At 40.2% G+C, this 15,355-nt stretch overlaps 1 gene segment (V, D, J or C); it reads left to right on the top strand.

Moving 5' to 3' along the window:
• The first annotated feature begins 7,334 nt into the window (after positions 1-7,334).
• LOC123386262 lies at positions 7,335-8,119 on the top strand. The segment is given in 2 exon segments: positions 7,335-7,475; positions 7,575-8,119. Coding segments are annotated over 2 exon segments (591 nt in total).
• Positions 8,120-15,355: the final 7,236 nt, after the last annotated feature.

The raw sequence follows: 15,355 nt of genomic DNA, 5'->3' as shown, positions 1-15,355 counted from the left end.
TCAGGCCACATGGGGAGAGGCAGTTGCACTGCTGGAAGGACATTTGGAGGAGACTGCCAAAGCCATCTGGTCCCAGCAGACCCCTGAAAAGGGCCACATTCGCTGGTGCTGGAACAAGGTCGTTTAGGGTGAAGCCTGGTGCCAGACATGTGTTGTGATTTTCCATAATCCACGAAATTTTGCTGCTACACTCTCTCGCGAACTTTTTCTGGGACAGGCTGGCACCTGACCATAGTCTCAGGGCACCAACAACAACAGGGTCCAGCAAGCGTTCCTAGGTGCAGCCGATATTCGGCCATTGCTCATTCGGACATTGCTTGGTGAGACCCTCCCAAAGAGGGGCACAACAGGTCAGAGCCGCAGTCCTTTGGACATAAGGGACCAGGGAAAACAGCCGCATCTCTGACAAAACTTGGGAGAGAGGTGCGGCCTGGGGCCTGGTCACGGAGAATGAAGGAGCAGGGAGTGGACAAGGGCTGAAGACAGAGGATGGGTGCACGATTGCTGATCCAGGAGAACAGACTGGGTCCCTGGGTGGCGCCATTTTCACCTCTCATGCGCATGTGCATTTGAACCTACAAGCACCACATAATCCACCCCAGGAGCCTAAAAGCGCCAACTAGTGGACAGCAGAGCCATTACACTGAGCCCCGCCCAAATGGGCCAACTGGGCTCTTCAAGAACACAAGTCTCACTGCCGCTTAGTTTATGGAGTATAAAGAGCTACATAGACAGACATCTAGGGGATAACGAAGCAATTTCAGTCCTACTTCAATCTGTTAGCCAGTTCATCCACTCAATTTTCTTTCTTTTTTTTCTTTTTCTCTTTCACACTTTTCTTTTTCTTGAATGCAGAAACAAAAAATTATTTTTATTATCAATTATTATTAAAAATATTTTTATTTAATTTTTATTACTATATTTTTTACATTTCTGTATTTTTTTCAAATTCTATTTTACTTCCATCATTTTATTTTACTCTACGTCAGTGTATTCCCGTTTTCAAATTTCCAGTTTCCTTTTTATTTTTTCTTTCTATTTTTTTCTCTTCTTCGTTTATGTAGTTTTTCTGGAATGCAGAATGAGAAAATTTTCCTTTTACGTTCAAATTCTATTAAAAATATTTTCCTTTAATTTTTTTACTATATTGATTGCTTTTATGTAATTTTTTTCAAATTCTATTTTACTTCCATCATTTTATTTTAGTCTACTATGGTGTATTTACTTTTTGAATTTTCAAAGGATTTCCTTTTTTTACTTTTTTCTCTTTTTTGTTTCCTCTCTTTTTTATAGAATACAGAAAAAGAACAAAATCACATTTATTTTTAATTTTTACTAAAAATATTGTTCTTTATTTTTTCTACTATATTCGTTACATTTCTGTATTTTTTTCAAACTCTATTTTACTCCCATCCTCTCATTTTAGTCTACTTCAGTGTATTCATTTTTTCAAATTCTCAAATTATTTCCTTTTTTCCCCCTCCCTTTTTTTTCTCTAATCTATCAAACCACTTTCAACACCCAGAACAAAACACACCTAGGATCTAGCATATTCCATTCAATGTGTGTGTGTGTGTGTGTGTGTGTGTGTGTGTGTGTGTGTAAATTAATTTTAATATTTTTGTAATTTTATCTTTTAATTTCAATTTTGCAACCTCATTAATTCCTTTTCTCCCTTCAAAATGACAAAATGAAGGAATTCACCCCAAAAGAAAGACCATGAAAAAATGACAGCCAGGGTTTTAACCAACACAGATACAAGCAAGATTTCTGAACCCGAATTTAGAATCACAATAATAAGAATACTAGCTGCAGGCAAAAATAGATTAGAATCCCTTTCTGCAGAGATAAAAGAAGTAAAAAATAGCCAGAATGAAATTTAAAATGCTATAACTGAGCTGCTATCACAGATGGATGCAGCAGTGGCATGGAAGGATGAGGCAGAACAGAGAATCAGCGTTATAGAGGACAACATTATAGAGAATAATGAAGCAGAAAAAAAAGACGGATATTAAGGCAAAAGAGCAAGATTTAAGAATTACAGAAATCAGTGACTCATTAAAAAGGAAAAACATGAGAATCATAGGGGTCCCAGAAGTGGAAGAGAGAAATAGGGGTGGAAGGGTTATGTGAGCAACTCAGAGCAGAAATCTTTCCTAACCTGGGCAAAGACACAGACATCAAAATCCAGGAAGCACGGAGGACTCCCATTAGATTCAACCAAAACCGACCATCAACAAGGCATATCATAGTCAAATTGACAAAATACTCGGGCAAGGAGAGAATCATAAAACCAACAGGGAAACAAAGTCCATGACTTACAAGGGAAGACAGATCAGGTTTAGCAGACCTATCCACGGAAAGTTGGCAGGCCACAAAGGAGTGGCAGGATGTATTCAGTATGCTAAATCAGAAAAATATGCATCCACGAATTCTGTATCCAGCAAGGATGTCATTCAAAATAGAAGGCGAGATAAAAAGATTCCCATACAAACAAAAATTAAATGAGTTTGTGACCACTAAACTAGCCCTGCAAGAAATTTAAGCGGGAATCTTGAGGGGAGAAAAGATGAAAATATATCTGTATGAATAAATAAATACCAAAATCAACAAAGATTAGAAAGACCAAAGAACACCACCATAAACTCCAACTCTACAAGCATCATAATAGCAATAAACTCCTATCTTTCAGTACTCACTCTAAACGTCAATGGACTCAATGCCCCAATCAAAAGACATAGGGTAACAGAATGGAGAAGAAAACAAGATCCATCTATATGCTTTTTACAAGAGACCCACTTTAGACCTAAAGACACCTCCAGATTGAAAATAAGGGGATGGAGAACCATCTATCATGCTAATGTTCAACAAAAGAAAGCTGGAGTAGCCATATTGATATCAGACAATCTAGACTTTAAAATAAAGACTGAATCAAGAGATGCAGAATGGCATTATATCATTCATAATCAAAGGGTCTATCCACCAAGAAGACCTACAATTGTAAACATTTATGCACCAATTGCGAGAGCACCGAAATATAGAAATCAATTAATCACAAACATAAAGAAACTCATCGATAAGAATACCATAATAGAAGGAGAATTCAACACCCCATTCACAACAATGAACAGATCACCTGATCAAAAAATCAACAAAAAAACAATGGCTTTGAATGACACATGGGACCAGAGGACTAAAAAATATATTCACAACATTTCATCCTAAAGCAACAGAATATGCACTCTTCTCCAGTGTGCATGGAACTTTCTCCAGAATAGACCATATACTGGGACACAAATCAGCCCTAAGTAAGTACAAAAAGATCGAGATCATACCGTGCATATTTTCACACCACAGTGCCATGAACTCAAAATCAACCACAAGAAAAAATCTGGAAAGGTAACAAATAATTAGAGACTGAAGAACCTACTAAAGAATGAATGGGCTAACCAAGCAGTTAAAGAAGAAATTAAAAAGTACATGGAAGTCAATGAAAATGAAAACACCACAACGCAAACCTCTAGGATGCAGCAAAGGCGGTCATAAGAGGAAAGTATATAGCAATCCAGGCCTTCCTAAAGAAGGAAGAAAGATCTCAGATACACAACCTAACCTTATGACTAAAGAGCTGGAAAAGGAACAGCAAATAAAACCCAAAACCAGCAGAAGGCAGGAAATACTAAAGGCTAGAGCAGATATGAGTGCTATCGAAACCAAAACACAGTAGAACACATCAATGAAACTAAAAGCTGGTTCTTTGAAAGAATTAAGAAAATTGATGAACCACTATCCAGTTTGATCAAAAAGAAAACGGAAAGGACCCAAATAAATAAAATCAAGAATTACAGAGGAAAGATCACAACCAACACAACAGAAATAAAAACAGTAATAAGAGAATGTTATGAGCAATTATATGCCAATAAAATGGGCAATCTGGAAGAAATGGACAAATCCCTAGAAACATATACACTATCAAAACTGAAACAGGAAGAAATAGAAAATTTGAACAGACATATAAACAGTGAGGAAATTGAATTTGTAATCAAAAATCTGCCAAAAGACAACAGCCCAGGACCAGATGGCTTTCCAGGGGAATTCTACCAAACATTTAAGGAAGAGTTAACACCTATTCTCTTGAAACTGTTCCAAAAAATAGAAATGGAAGGAAAACTTCCAAACCCTTTCTATGAAGCCAGCATTACCTTGATTCCAAAAACAGACACAGACAACACTTAAAAAGAGAACTATACACCAATTTCCCTGATGAACATGCATGCAGAAATCCTCAACAAGATATTATCCAACCAGAAACAATAATACATTAAAAAATTCTTCACCACGACCAAGTGGGATTTATACCTGGGATGCAGGGCTGAATCAATATCTGTAAAACAATTAACGTGATTCATCACAGCAATAAAAAAAGGACAGGAACCATATGATCCTCTCCATAGATGCAGAGAAAGCATTTGAGAAAATACAACATCCTTTCTTGATAAAAACCCCCAAGAAACTAGGGATAGAAGGACCATACCTCGAGATCATAAAAGCCATCTATGAACGACCCAATGCTAATATCATCCTCAGTGGGGAAAAACTGAGAGCTTTCTCCCTAAGGTCAGGAACAAGACAGGGATGTCCACTCTCGCCACTGTTATTCAACATAGTATTGGAAGTCTTAGCCTCTGCACTCAGACAACACAAAGAAATAAAAGGCATCCAAATTGGCCAGGAGACGGTCAAACTTTCACTCTTCACAGATGACATGATACTCTCTATGGAAAACCCAGAAGACCCCACCAAAAAACTGCTAGAATTGATTCATGAATTCAGCCAAGTGGCAGGATATACAATCAACGCAGAGAAATCGGTTGCATTCCTATACACCAACAATGAAGCAACAGAAAGAGAAATCAAGGAATCTATCCCATTTACAGTAGCACCAAAAACTATTAAATACCCAGGAATGAATCTAACCAAAGAGGTGAAAAATCTTTACACTGAAAACTGTAGAAACCTTATGAAATAAATTGAAGAACACAAAATATGGAAAAACATTCCATGCTCCTGAATAGGAAGAACAAATATTGTTAAAATGCTGATAGTACCGAAAGCAATCCACATATTCAATGAAATCCCGATCAAAGTGACACCAGCATTCTTCACAGAGCTAGAAAAAATAATCCTAAAATTTGTATGGAACCAGAAAAGCCGCCGAATAGCCAAAGAAATCTTGAGAAAGAAAACCAAAGCAGGAGGCATCACAATCCCAGACTTCAAGCTATACTTCAAAGCGGTAATCTTCGAGACACTATGGTACTGGCACAAGAACAGACACTCAGGGGCATCTGAGTGGATCAGTCTGTTAAACATCCGACTTTGACTCAGGTCACGATCTGGCAGTTCGGGAGTTAGAGTCCCACATCAGGCTGTGTGCTGACAGCTCAGAGCCTGAAGCCTGCTTGGAATTCTGTGTCTTCCTCTCTCTCTGACACTCCCCGGCTCATGCTCTGTCTCTGTCTCTGAAAAGTAATAAATAAATGCCAAAAAATATTTAAAAAAAAACAAGAACAGACACTCAGATCAATGGAACAGAATACAAAATCCAGAAATGGACCCACAAATGTATGGCCAACTAATCTTTGACAAAGCAGGAAAGACTATCCAATGGAATAAAGACAGTGTCTTCAGCAAGTGGTGCTGGGAAAACTGGACAGCGACATGCAGAAGAATGAACCAGGACCACTTTCTTACACCATACACAAAAATAAACTCAAAATGGATGAAAGACCTCAATGTAAGTCAGGAAGCCATCAAAATCCTCAAGGAGAAATCAGGCAAAAACATCTTTGGTCTTGGCCACACCAACTTCCTACTCAACACGTCCCCAGAGGCAAGGAAAACAAAAGCAAAAATGAACTACTGGGACCTCATCAAAATAAAAATCTTCTGCATAGTGAAGGCAACAATCAGCAAAGCTAAAATTCAACTGACAGAATGGGAGAAGATATTTGCAAATGACATCTCACATAAAGAGTTAGTATCCAAAATCTATAAAGAATTTATCGAACTCAACACCCAAAACCCAATCCAGTGATGAAATGGGCAAAAGACATGAATAGACACTTCTCCAAAGAAGACATCCAGATGGCCAACCGACACATGAAAAAATGCTCCACATCACTCATCATCACGGAAATGCTAATCAAAACCCTAATGAGATACCACCTGACACCTGTCAGAATGGCTAACATTAACAACTCAGGCAACAACAAATGTTGTCGAGGATGCAGAGAGAGGATCTCTTTTGCATTTTGGGGGGCAATGCAAGCTGGTGCAGCCACTCTGGAAAACTGTATGTAGATTCCTCAAAAAACTGAACATAGAACTCCCCTATGACCCAGCAATTGCACTATTAGGCATTTATCCACGGGACACAGGTGTTCTCTTTCAAAGGGACACATGCACCCCCATGTTTATAGCAGCACTATCAACAATAGCCAAAGTATGGAAAGAGCCAAATGTCCATTGATGGATGAATGGATAAAGAAGAAGTGGTAAATATATACAATGGAGTATTACTCGGCAATGAAAAGGAGTGAAATCTTGCCATTTGCAACTATGTGGATGGAACTGGAGGGTATTATGCTAAGTGAAATGAGTCAGTCAGAGAAAGACAAAAATCATATGAGTTCACTCATATGAGGACTTTAAGAGACAAAACAGATGAACATAAGGGAAGGGAAACAAAAATAATATGAAAACATGGAGGGGACAGAGCATAAGAGACTCATAAATATGGAGAACAAACAGAGGTCTACTGGAGGGGTTGTGGGAGGGGGGATGGGCTAAACTGGTAAGGGGCACTAAGGAATCTACTCCTGAAATCATTGTTGCACTACAAGCTAACGAATTTGGATGTTAATCTTTAAAACTAAAAATAAATACTAATTAAAAATTAAAAAATTAAAATATTGTAAGAGAAAATAATGTGTAATCATGCTGTTGAGGTAAATATTTCTTAAAGATTATGCCGAAGCCTCCATTAATAAAGGTAAAAATCCAAAACTGAAAAATAAAAGAGAATTCTTCATATTGTCACACCGCCATCCACACAAACTAATATCGGGGCGCCTGGGTGGCGCAGTCGGTTAAGCGTCCGACTTAAGCCAGGTCACGATCTCACGGTCCGTGAGTTCGAGCCCCACACAAACTAATATTGAAGTGCGTCCCTACCCTGTCATTCACTTTTACAGAATCAAATCTAAGTCTGGAGCTTGATATATATGTCAGAGGACATGCAAATGAAGCCCTCTCTGTGCTGATAAAACCAGCCCAGCCCCGACCCTGCAGCTGGGAGACGAGCCCCAGCCCCAGGAGTCCCAGGTGTTCCCATTCTGTGATCGGCACAGAACACAGACACCTCACCATGGAGTTTGTGCTTGGCTGGGTGTTCCTCATTGCTCTTTTAAAAGGTAATTCATGGTGAACGAGGGACACTGAGTCTGTGAATGGATATGAGTGAAACAGTGGATGTGTGACAGTTTCCTGACCAAGATGTCTTGTGTCTGCAGGTGTCCAGTGTGACGAGCAGCTGGTGGAGTCTGGGGGAGACCTGGTGAAGCCTGGGGGGTCCCTGAGACTCACCTGTGTGGCCTCCGGATTCAACGTCGGTAGCTATGGAATGAGCTGGTTCCGCCAGGCTCCAGGAAAGGGGCTGCAGTGGGTCGCAGCAATTAGTGGTAGTGGAGGTAGCACAGGTTACGCAGACTCCGTGAAGGGCCGATTCACCATCTCCATTGACAACGCCAAGAACACGCTGTATCTGCAGATGGACAGCCTGAAGACTGAGGACACGGCCACATATTACTGTGCGAGAGGCACAGTGAGGGGACTTCACTGTGAACCCAGACACAAACCTCCCTGCAGGAGGGGATCAGCACCACCAGGGGGCGCACACTATGCACAATTCTCCTTTGTGTTCCCAGGCGCAGGTGCAGATGGAGGTTACAGGCAGGTTTCCTCTCAGGGTCTGGGGGTTCCTGTCCACACAGCAGTTTCCCCAGGGAGCCTCCCTGGTTATATGATTCTGTGTTTACATATTAACTCTCTGAATTAGCAACTGGGTTGTCATAGGGAAACTAGACTAACATGCAGAAGAAACAGTTGTTTGCACATGCTTACTCTGGTCCCTCAACATGAATGAATTACAGATTTCCTGAGGCACAACAGCTGCACCTTTACAGGATTCCCAGATGCGCTCCCTGTGCAGCCAGGAACACAGGATCCCAAAGCTCCTCCTTATCCTAACCCAGCCCTTGTCCCAGTCAAACAACGTGACACTTTCTTCATAGCCCTTTGCTACACAGGATTTTAAATGAGCTACAGCTGTATTCAATTACTCTAAATGAGAGACAAACAATCTCCATGTATTAGTCAAGATTCCCCTGAGGAACAGAACCCAAAGGTCATTGGTTTCCATTACTAAATATGTTGAGAAGTCCATGATATACTGTCACAAGCTGAAGACCCAGGAAAACCAGTGATGTAATTCTTGTCTGATTCTGAACTAGAGTCTAGTCTCAGAACATGGAGAGCTGATGATGTAACACTCAGGAAAGGGCCAGAGGAGACCAATATTCCAGTTTAAACAAGCACATGGGAAGTAAAAATGAGGGAATTCGTCCTCCATCTGCATCAGATTCTATTCACAACCTTAATGGAATGGGTGGTGCCCAGGTAGAAAGAAACCATGGATGGAAATGCCAATCTCTTCTGGAACACATCACAGACATCCACAGAAACTGTGGTGAATCTGGACACCCATGATGCAGTCAAGATAACCCATGAAGTTAATCATGACAAGTCAACCTCCTGTAAACGTGGAGCTCAAAGACTGAAGATTTAAAAGTCGATCCCATCATTGGGGTGGAGCCTGGTGGGCATAGCAGTGCTCCTGTGGAGGAGGGCAGAGGACCATAAGGGGAACTGTGGTCTGAGTATCCCCTGGGTCGCATGGGGAGAGACAATTCCCTTCGTGGAGTGCATTTGGGAGACAGGGCATTGCCTCTCATAGGACAGGAGAGCTGACAAGCCCCATTAAAATTCCCTGATCATTAGCACAGGAGCCTCTTCTGAGAGCAGCTAGCTGGATGCTGCCTTCTGGTTGTTCTTCACCATGTACTCCAAGCCCCTAGTGTTCATGCAACTGCCCATCTGGGGTAAACCAGCTCCAGGCACAGCACATCAAGACCCTCTCCCAGAGGATCAGTGGGGTCCCTGTATATTGAGTTCATACAATTTGGAGTTTTCAAACCCAGCTAGAGCTCCTGAGATAAAACATAAGAGCCCTGTGCCACCAGATGGGCCAATGGCTTGGACGCAGACAGGGTGAACGCAATTCTGACAGAAGCCTGGGACCCACAAGTGTTCTCTCTGTGTGAGGGCTTCTTGAACAGGGGAGGCTGGGAACTCCAACTCCAGGGACTAGAGAGGGAGCTGATGCCAGTATTTCCCCCCACCAATCAGGATGGACATATTTCACTCAGCAGCACAGCATCCCCAGTGGAAGCTGAACCACTAACACCAAGCTCCACCTACTGCAGCCCCTATCAAGTGCTTGCTTACTAGGAAAGAGTGCCTGGCAACCAGACCACCACTGCACCCCTTCCTCCAAAGACCACCATAAACCCCCACACGCACCAAGTCAGCTGATCATACAGTGAGGCATATCCTCAACTCTAGGGGAGATAGGAATTAGCCTCTTTTAACAAGCAGACCAAACTCACCTAGTGAAAACTCACAACACTGGGGACAAGGTCCAACACTCCCCACTGGAGGAAAGGAGAATATCTGCAGAGGACTGTCCTGAGGGACAGAGCAGCCAAAACACGACAGCACAGTGCCACGGAACATAAATGCTTCATGAAGTGTCAGGCCCTGGATAGTATGTGAACACTCCTCAGTGAAGATACTACCCTAGAAGCAGAAAAGATAACAGGAGTTCCTAAAACATTTAAGAAGGCAGAGACATAGACAACAACATGATGTAGGAATTCATCCTAAAAGAAAAAAATGATAAAAGGTCATTGTGAGGGATGTAATTAAAACACATAAACTAATGTGCCTCAAACAGAATTTCTAAAACTCTCATATTGAAACAGGATTTTCAAAAAGTGTCATAAGGATACGATCTGTGCTTGAGGAAAATATATGAGACATGAGGGATTCCCTTATTGCAAACAGAAAAGACCTAAAAACTAGTCAGGATGAAATTTTAAATGTTGTAACCGAGATGTGAAACTGATTGGATATAATGACCTCAAGGTTGAAAGAAGCATTGAATGAGGATGGGACATAGAAGATAAAAGTATGGGGGAAATGAAGCTGGAAAGAAGAGTAAAATTAAAATATTGCATCACAAACATACACTTAGGGAAATCAGCAACTCCATAAACTGTAATAACATTCTTTTCAAAGGAGTCCCAAAAGAATAAGAGGGAGAAAAAGTGAGATACATTTTAGCTGAGTGAATTATAGTGAAAATTTCCACAAGCTGCGGAAGGAAATAGATATCCACATCTAGGAGGCAGAGAGAACACCCATTAAAATAAAAACTAAAATAAAAAGCAGGCCAACACTGAGACATATCATAGGAAAATGGCAAAATATTCAGATAAAGAAAAACCATAAAAGCATCAACACAAAAGAAGTTGCTAACTAACAAGGGAAGATTAAAAAAAAAACTATGGCAGATGTCTCTACAGAAACCTTCATGCAAGTAGGGAGTGGCATCATATCCTCAACATGTGCATTTGAAAATTATGCAGCTAAGAATACGTTCTCCAGCAAGGCAGTCATTCAGATACAAGGAGTGATAGAATTTCCCAAACAAAAACCAAAGGAGTTCAAGGCCTCTAAATCAGCCCTGCGAGAAATTAAAGGGGACCCTTTGAGTGGGAAAGGAAGACTACAAGTAACAAAGACTAGAAATAAACAGAGAAAATCTCCAGAAACAATGACTTTGGAGGTAATACTATGGCACTAAGTTTATATCTATCAATAATTACTGTGAATGTAAATGGGCAAAATGCTCCAATCAAAAGACATAGGATACCAGAATGGATAAAAACAAATACAAGATCCTTCTACACACTGCACACGATTGACTCATTTTCAACCTAAAACACCTGTAGATTGAAAGTGAGGGGAGGGTGAACAATTGATCATGCTAATGGACGTCAAAAGAGAGTTGTAGTACCACACTCATATCACACTAACTAGTTTTCAAACCAAAGTTTGTTACAAGAGATCAGGAAGGCAGTATATCATCATAAAGGGGTCTATCCAACAAGAAGATCTGAAGCTTTAAATATTTATACCTCAAAAATGTAAGCACTGAAATATATAACTCAATTACTAAGAAAGATAAAGAAACTCATTGATAATAGACAATAGTAGTAATAGAGAACGTTAACACTCCACATACAACAATGGAAAGACAATCTAAACTGAAAATCAATAAGGAAACAATGGCTGAAAGACACATGGACTGAATGGACTTAACAGATATATTCACAACATTCCATCCTAAAGCACCAGAATACACATTCTTTTTGAGTGCGCATGGAACATTGTCCAGAACAGATCACATACTATGTCACAAATCAGCCCTCTACAAGTACAAAAAGACTGAGATCATTCCATGCGTATTTTCAAACCACAATACTATGAAACTTGAGGTCGACCCCAAGAAAAATTTGGGCAACACCACCAATACATGAGGTTAAAGAACACTGTAGTAAAAGCGGAATGAGATTTTCAGGAAATTACAGAAGCAATAAAAAATACATGGAAGCAAATGAAAATGAAAACATGCCAGTTCCAAACCATCTGGATGCAGCAAAGTTGATGGAAGAGTGAAATATATTGCAGTACAGGCCAAACTCAAGAAAGAAGAAAGGTCTCAAACACACAACCACTTTACAACTAAAGGAGCTAGAAAAAGAACAACACTGGAAGTCTTATCTTCAAAAACAGACAACAAAAATAAATAAAGGCATTCAAGTTGGAAAGAAGAAGTCAAACATTCCCTCTTCACAGATGACATGACACTCTATATAAAAAACTCAAGACTCCACCAAAATATTGCAAGAACTGATACACAAATTCAGCAAAGTCACAAGATACAGTATCAACATACTGAAATCTGCTGCATTTCTACACAGCAATAATGAAGAAACAGAAAGAAAAATAAAAAAACTATCCATGCCGTTTACAATGCACCAAACATAATAGGATACCTAAAGAGTTAAAATATCTATACTCAGAAGACTCTAAAACCGGTGAAAGAAACTGAGGATGAGACAAAGAAATGGAAATACCTTCAATGTTCATGGATTTAAGGAGCAAGGAGTGTTGAAATGTCTATGCTACACAAAGAAATGGGAGACTTCATGATTATGGATTTCATGCTATATTACAAAGCTGTATTTATCAAGACAGTAAGCTACAAGCACAAAAGAGACACATAGATCAAGAGAACAGAATAGTAAACCCAGATATGGACTCACAAATGTATGGCTACCTCATCTTGGATGAAATAGGAAAGACTATGTAATGGGGAAAAAAAGACAGCCTTGTCAACAAAGGGTGTTGGGAAAACTGGACCAGAACATGCAGAAGAATGAAACTGAACCACTTCCTTACTCCATACACAAAAATAAATCCAAATGGGAAAGACCTAAATGTGAGACAGGAGACCATTAAATCCTAGAGGAGAACAGGCATCAACCTCCTGGACATCGGACATAGCAACTTCTTACTAGACATGTCTCGAGAGGCAAGGGAAACAACAGCAAAACTTGAACTACTGGGACCTCATCAAAATAAAAACCTTCTGCACAGCTAAAGAAACAATCAACTAATCTAAAAGGCATTCTACAGAAATTAAAAAGGTATTTGCAAACCACATATCTGATAAAGGCTTACTATCCAAAATCTACAAAAACTTCTCAAACTCAACACCCAAAATACAAAGAATCCAGTGAAGAAATGGGCAGAAGACATGAGGAGATACTTTTCCAAACAAAGCATTCAGATGGCTCACCAACACACGAACATATGCTCAACATCACTCATCATCAGGGAATTACAAATCAGAACTACAATTAGAGATGCCCGCACACCTGTCAGAATGGCTACAATTAACGACTCAGGAAACAACAGATATTGATGAGGATGAGGAAAGAAGGGAACCCTTTTATACTCTTGGTGGGAATGCCAAGTGCCCGGACCATTCCAGAAAACAGTTTTAAAACTAAAAATCAAACAACCTTACACACCAGCAATTGCTCTACTAGGAATTCATCCAAAGCATACAAAACTTCTGATTTGAGGAAGTACATGCACCCCAATGTTTACAGCAGCATTAACTATGACAGACAAACTGAGGAAAGAGACCAAAATTCCACCATGGGATTAATCTGCTATATGTATAGAATGGTATATTAGTCATAAAAAAGAATGAAATCTTGCCATTCACAAAGATGTTGATGCAGCTAGAGGGTATCATGCTAAGCATAGTAAGTCAGTCAAAGATAACAAACACCATATGATTTCCTCATATGGGGAATTTAAGAAACACAACAGATGATCTAGGGGAAGGGGTAAAAGAGCAAGAAATCATAACAAAACTCTAAGGTTAGAGACCAAACTGAGGGTTGCTGGAGGGCAGGTGTGTGGGGGGTGGGATAATGGGTGTTGGGGATTAAGGAGACCACGTGTTGTGATGAGTACTGGGTGTTAATGTAAGTGATGAATCAATAAATTCTACTACGGAAATTAATATTACAAAATATGTTAACTAACAAAAATTTAAACACAAACTTAAAAAATTTAAAAGTGGAAAACAGGAAGGGAGAATTCTTGTCACAAATTGTCATGAACATGGAATCTAAGGCAGTGAGTCTAACGTCTTGCATTTACTCATTATATCCCTAAATGATGCTGGACATAAATTAACATACTCATGAATTTTCACAGCAGTGCCAGGTGGGCTGGAATTCAAACCACAGCTGCCCTTCCTAACTCCACTGTGCCCACACATCATGGGCAGCTTGTCCAGATACCTGCACAAGAACCCAGGTTGGACCTCAGCAGGGACCCACATCGGCAGAACTGGAAAGTGTGAACAGTTGACGCTTCCTGAGAAGCTCTGGGTTTCCTTCCCTGACTTGCTGTCTCAGCTTCCTTGTCTTCCTTTCCTGTCTCTTGAAGAGAACCATGTTTCTTGTTAGTGGTTCATGAAAGTGAGGGGCTATATGTTCTATACACATTCAATATGACAGATAACATACAAGGGGACAAAAAAAAGCCCATATGATGCAGCCTGTCTCATGGCTCCTATCACCCAATGTGGTAGAGTACAAGTAAACCTAAGTATTCATTTGGTAAAAAAAAAAAAAAAAAACTGCACAGCACGTTGGAAAAGTATTAAGAGATGAGAAGCCTGGAAGAATTCCACAAATACAGATATGAGCTCCCCTTGGGAGGAAGAAGAAAAATTACAGTCCCAACACGCAAGAGTAAAATAATTTTAGGAAATGATACAAGAGCTTCAATGCATTCTATTCATGAAGTGTCTAAAATTGGCAATGCAAAAAATGGATTTTGAGGGTTTCACATAGAATTGCGAAGGAAAAATTGTGTCAAGAACTCGGTTGTGTGCACAGAGCTCAACGGCTCCTGAGACATATAGAAAGCCCGCCACCTGAAAAGGTAAACGTGTTTTTTGACCCCAGGAGCATATCTATCAAATCTGATGAGCAGTCTGGCCAAAGAGACACAGAATGGCAACTCTTGTGAAATGTGAACTTCAATTTCAGCATGAGAGCCCAATTTCCATATATTATGAAAAACCATGGCATGAAAATGATTTGCTAGAGTCTATAAATTTAAAAACAAATGACAAAACTCTAAGTCACCAGAGACCAAATAGAGAAGGTCAACGTTGAGAGAAACCAGAAAAAAACACAAGACTTTTAGTTACATTGTAAGTCAAGATATCAGTGGGGGCCTGGGTGGTTCAGTCCGTTAAGTGTCTCCCTTCACCTCAGGTCTCCATGTGACGATTTGAGGGTTTGAGCCCCGTTGTCAGGCCCTATGCTGACAGCTCAGAACCTGGAGCCTGCTTCAGATTCTGTGTCTCCCTCTCTCTCTGCTTTTCCCCGCTCATGTTCTGTCTCTCTCTCCCTATCAAGAATAAACATTTTAGGGGTGCCTGGGTGGCTCAGTAGGTTAAGCAGCCAACGTCGGCTCAGGTCATGATCTCGTGGTCTGTGACTTCAAGCCCCAC

Source organism: Felis catus, chromosome B3 (genome assembly GCF_018350175.1).
Source record: "Felis catus isolate Fca126 chromosome B3, F.catus_Fca126_mat1.0, whole genome shotgun sequence".
Taxonomy (NCBI): domain Eukaryota; kingdom Metazoa; phylum Chordata; class Mammalia; order Carnivora; family Felidae; genus Felis; species Felis catus.
This window is presented reverse-complemented; position numbering and strand designations above follow the sequence as displayed.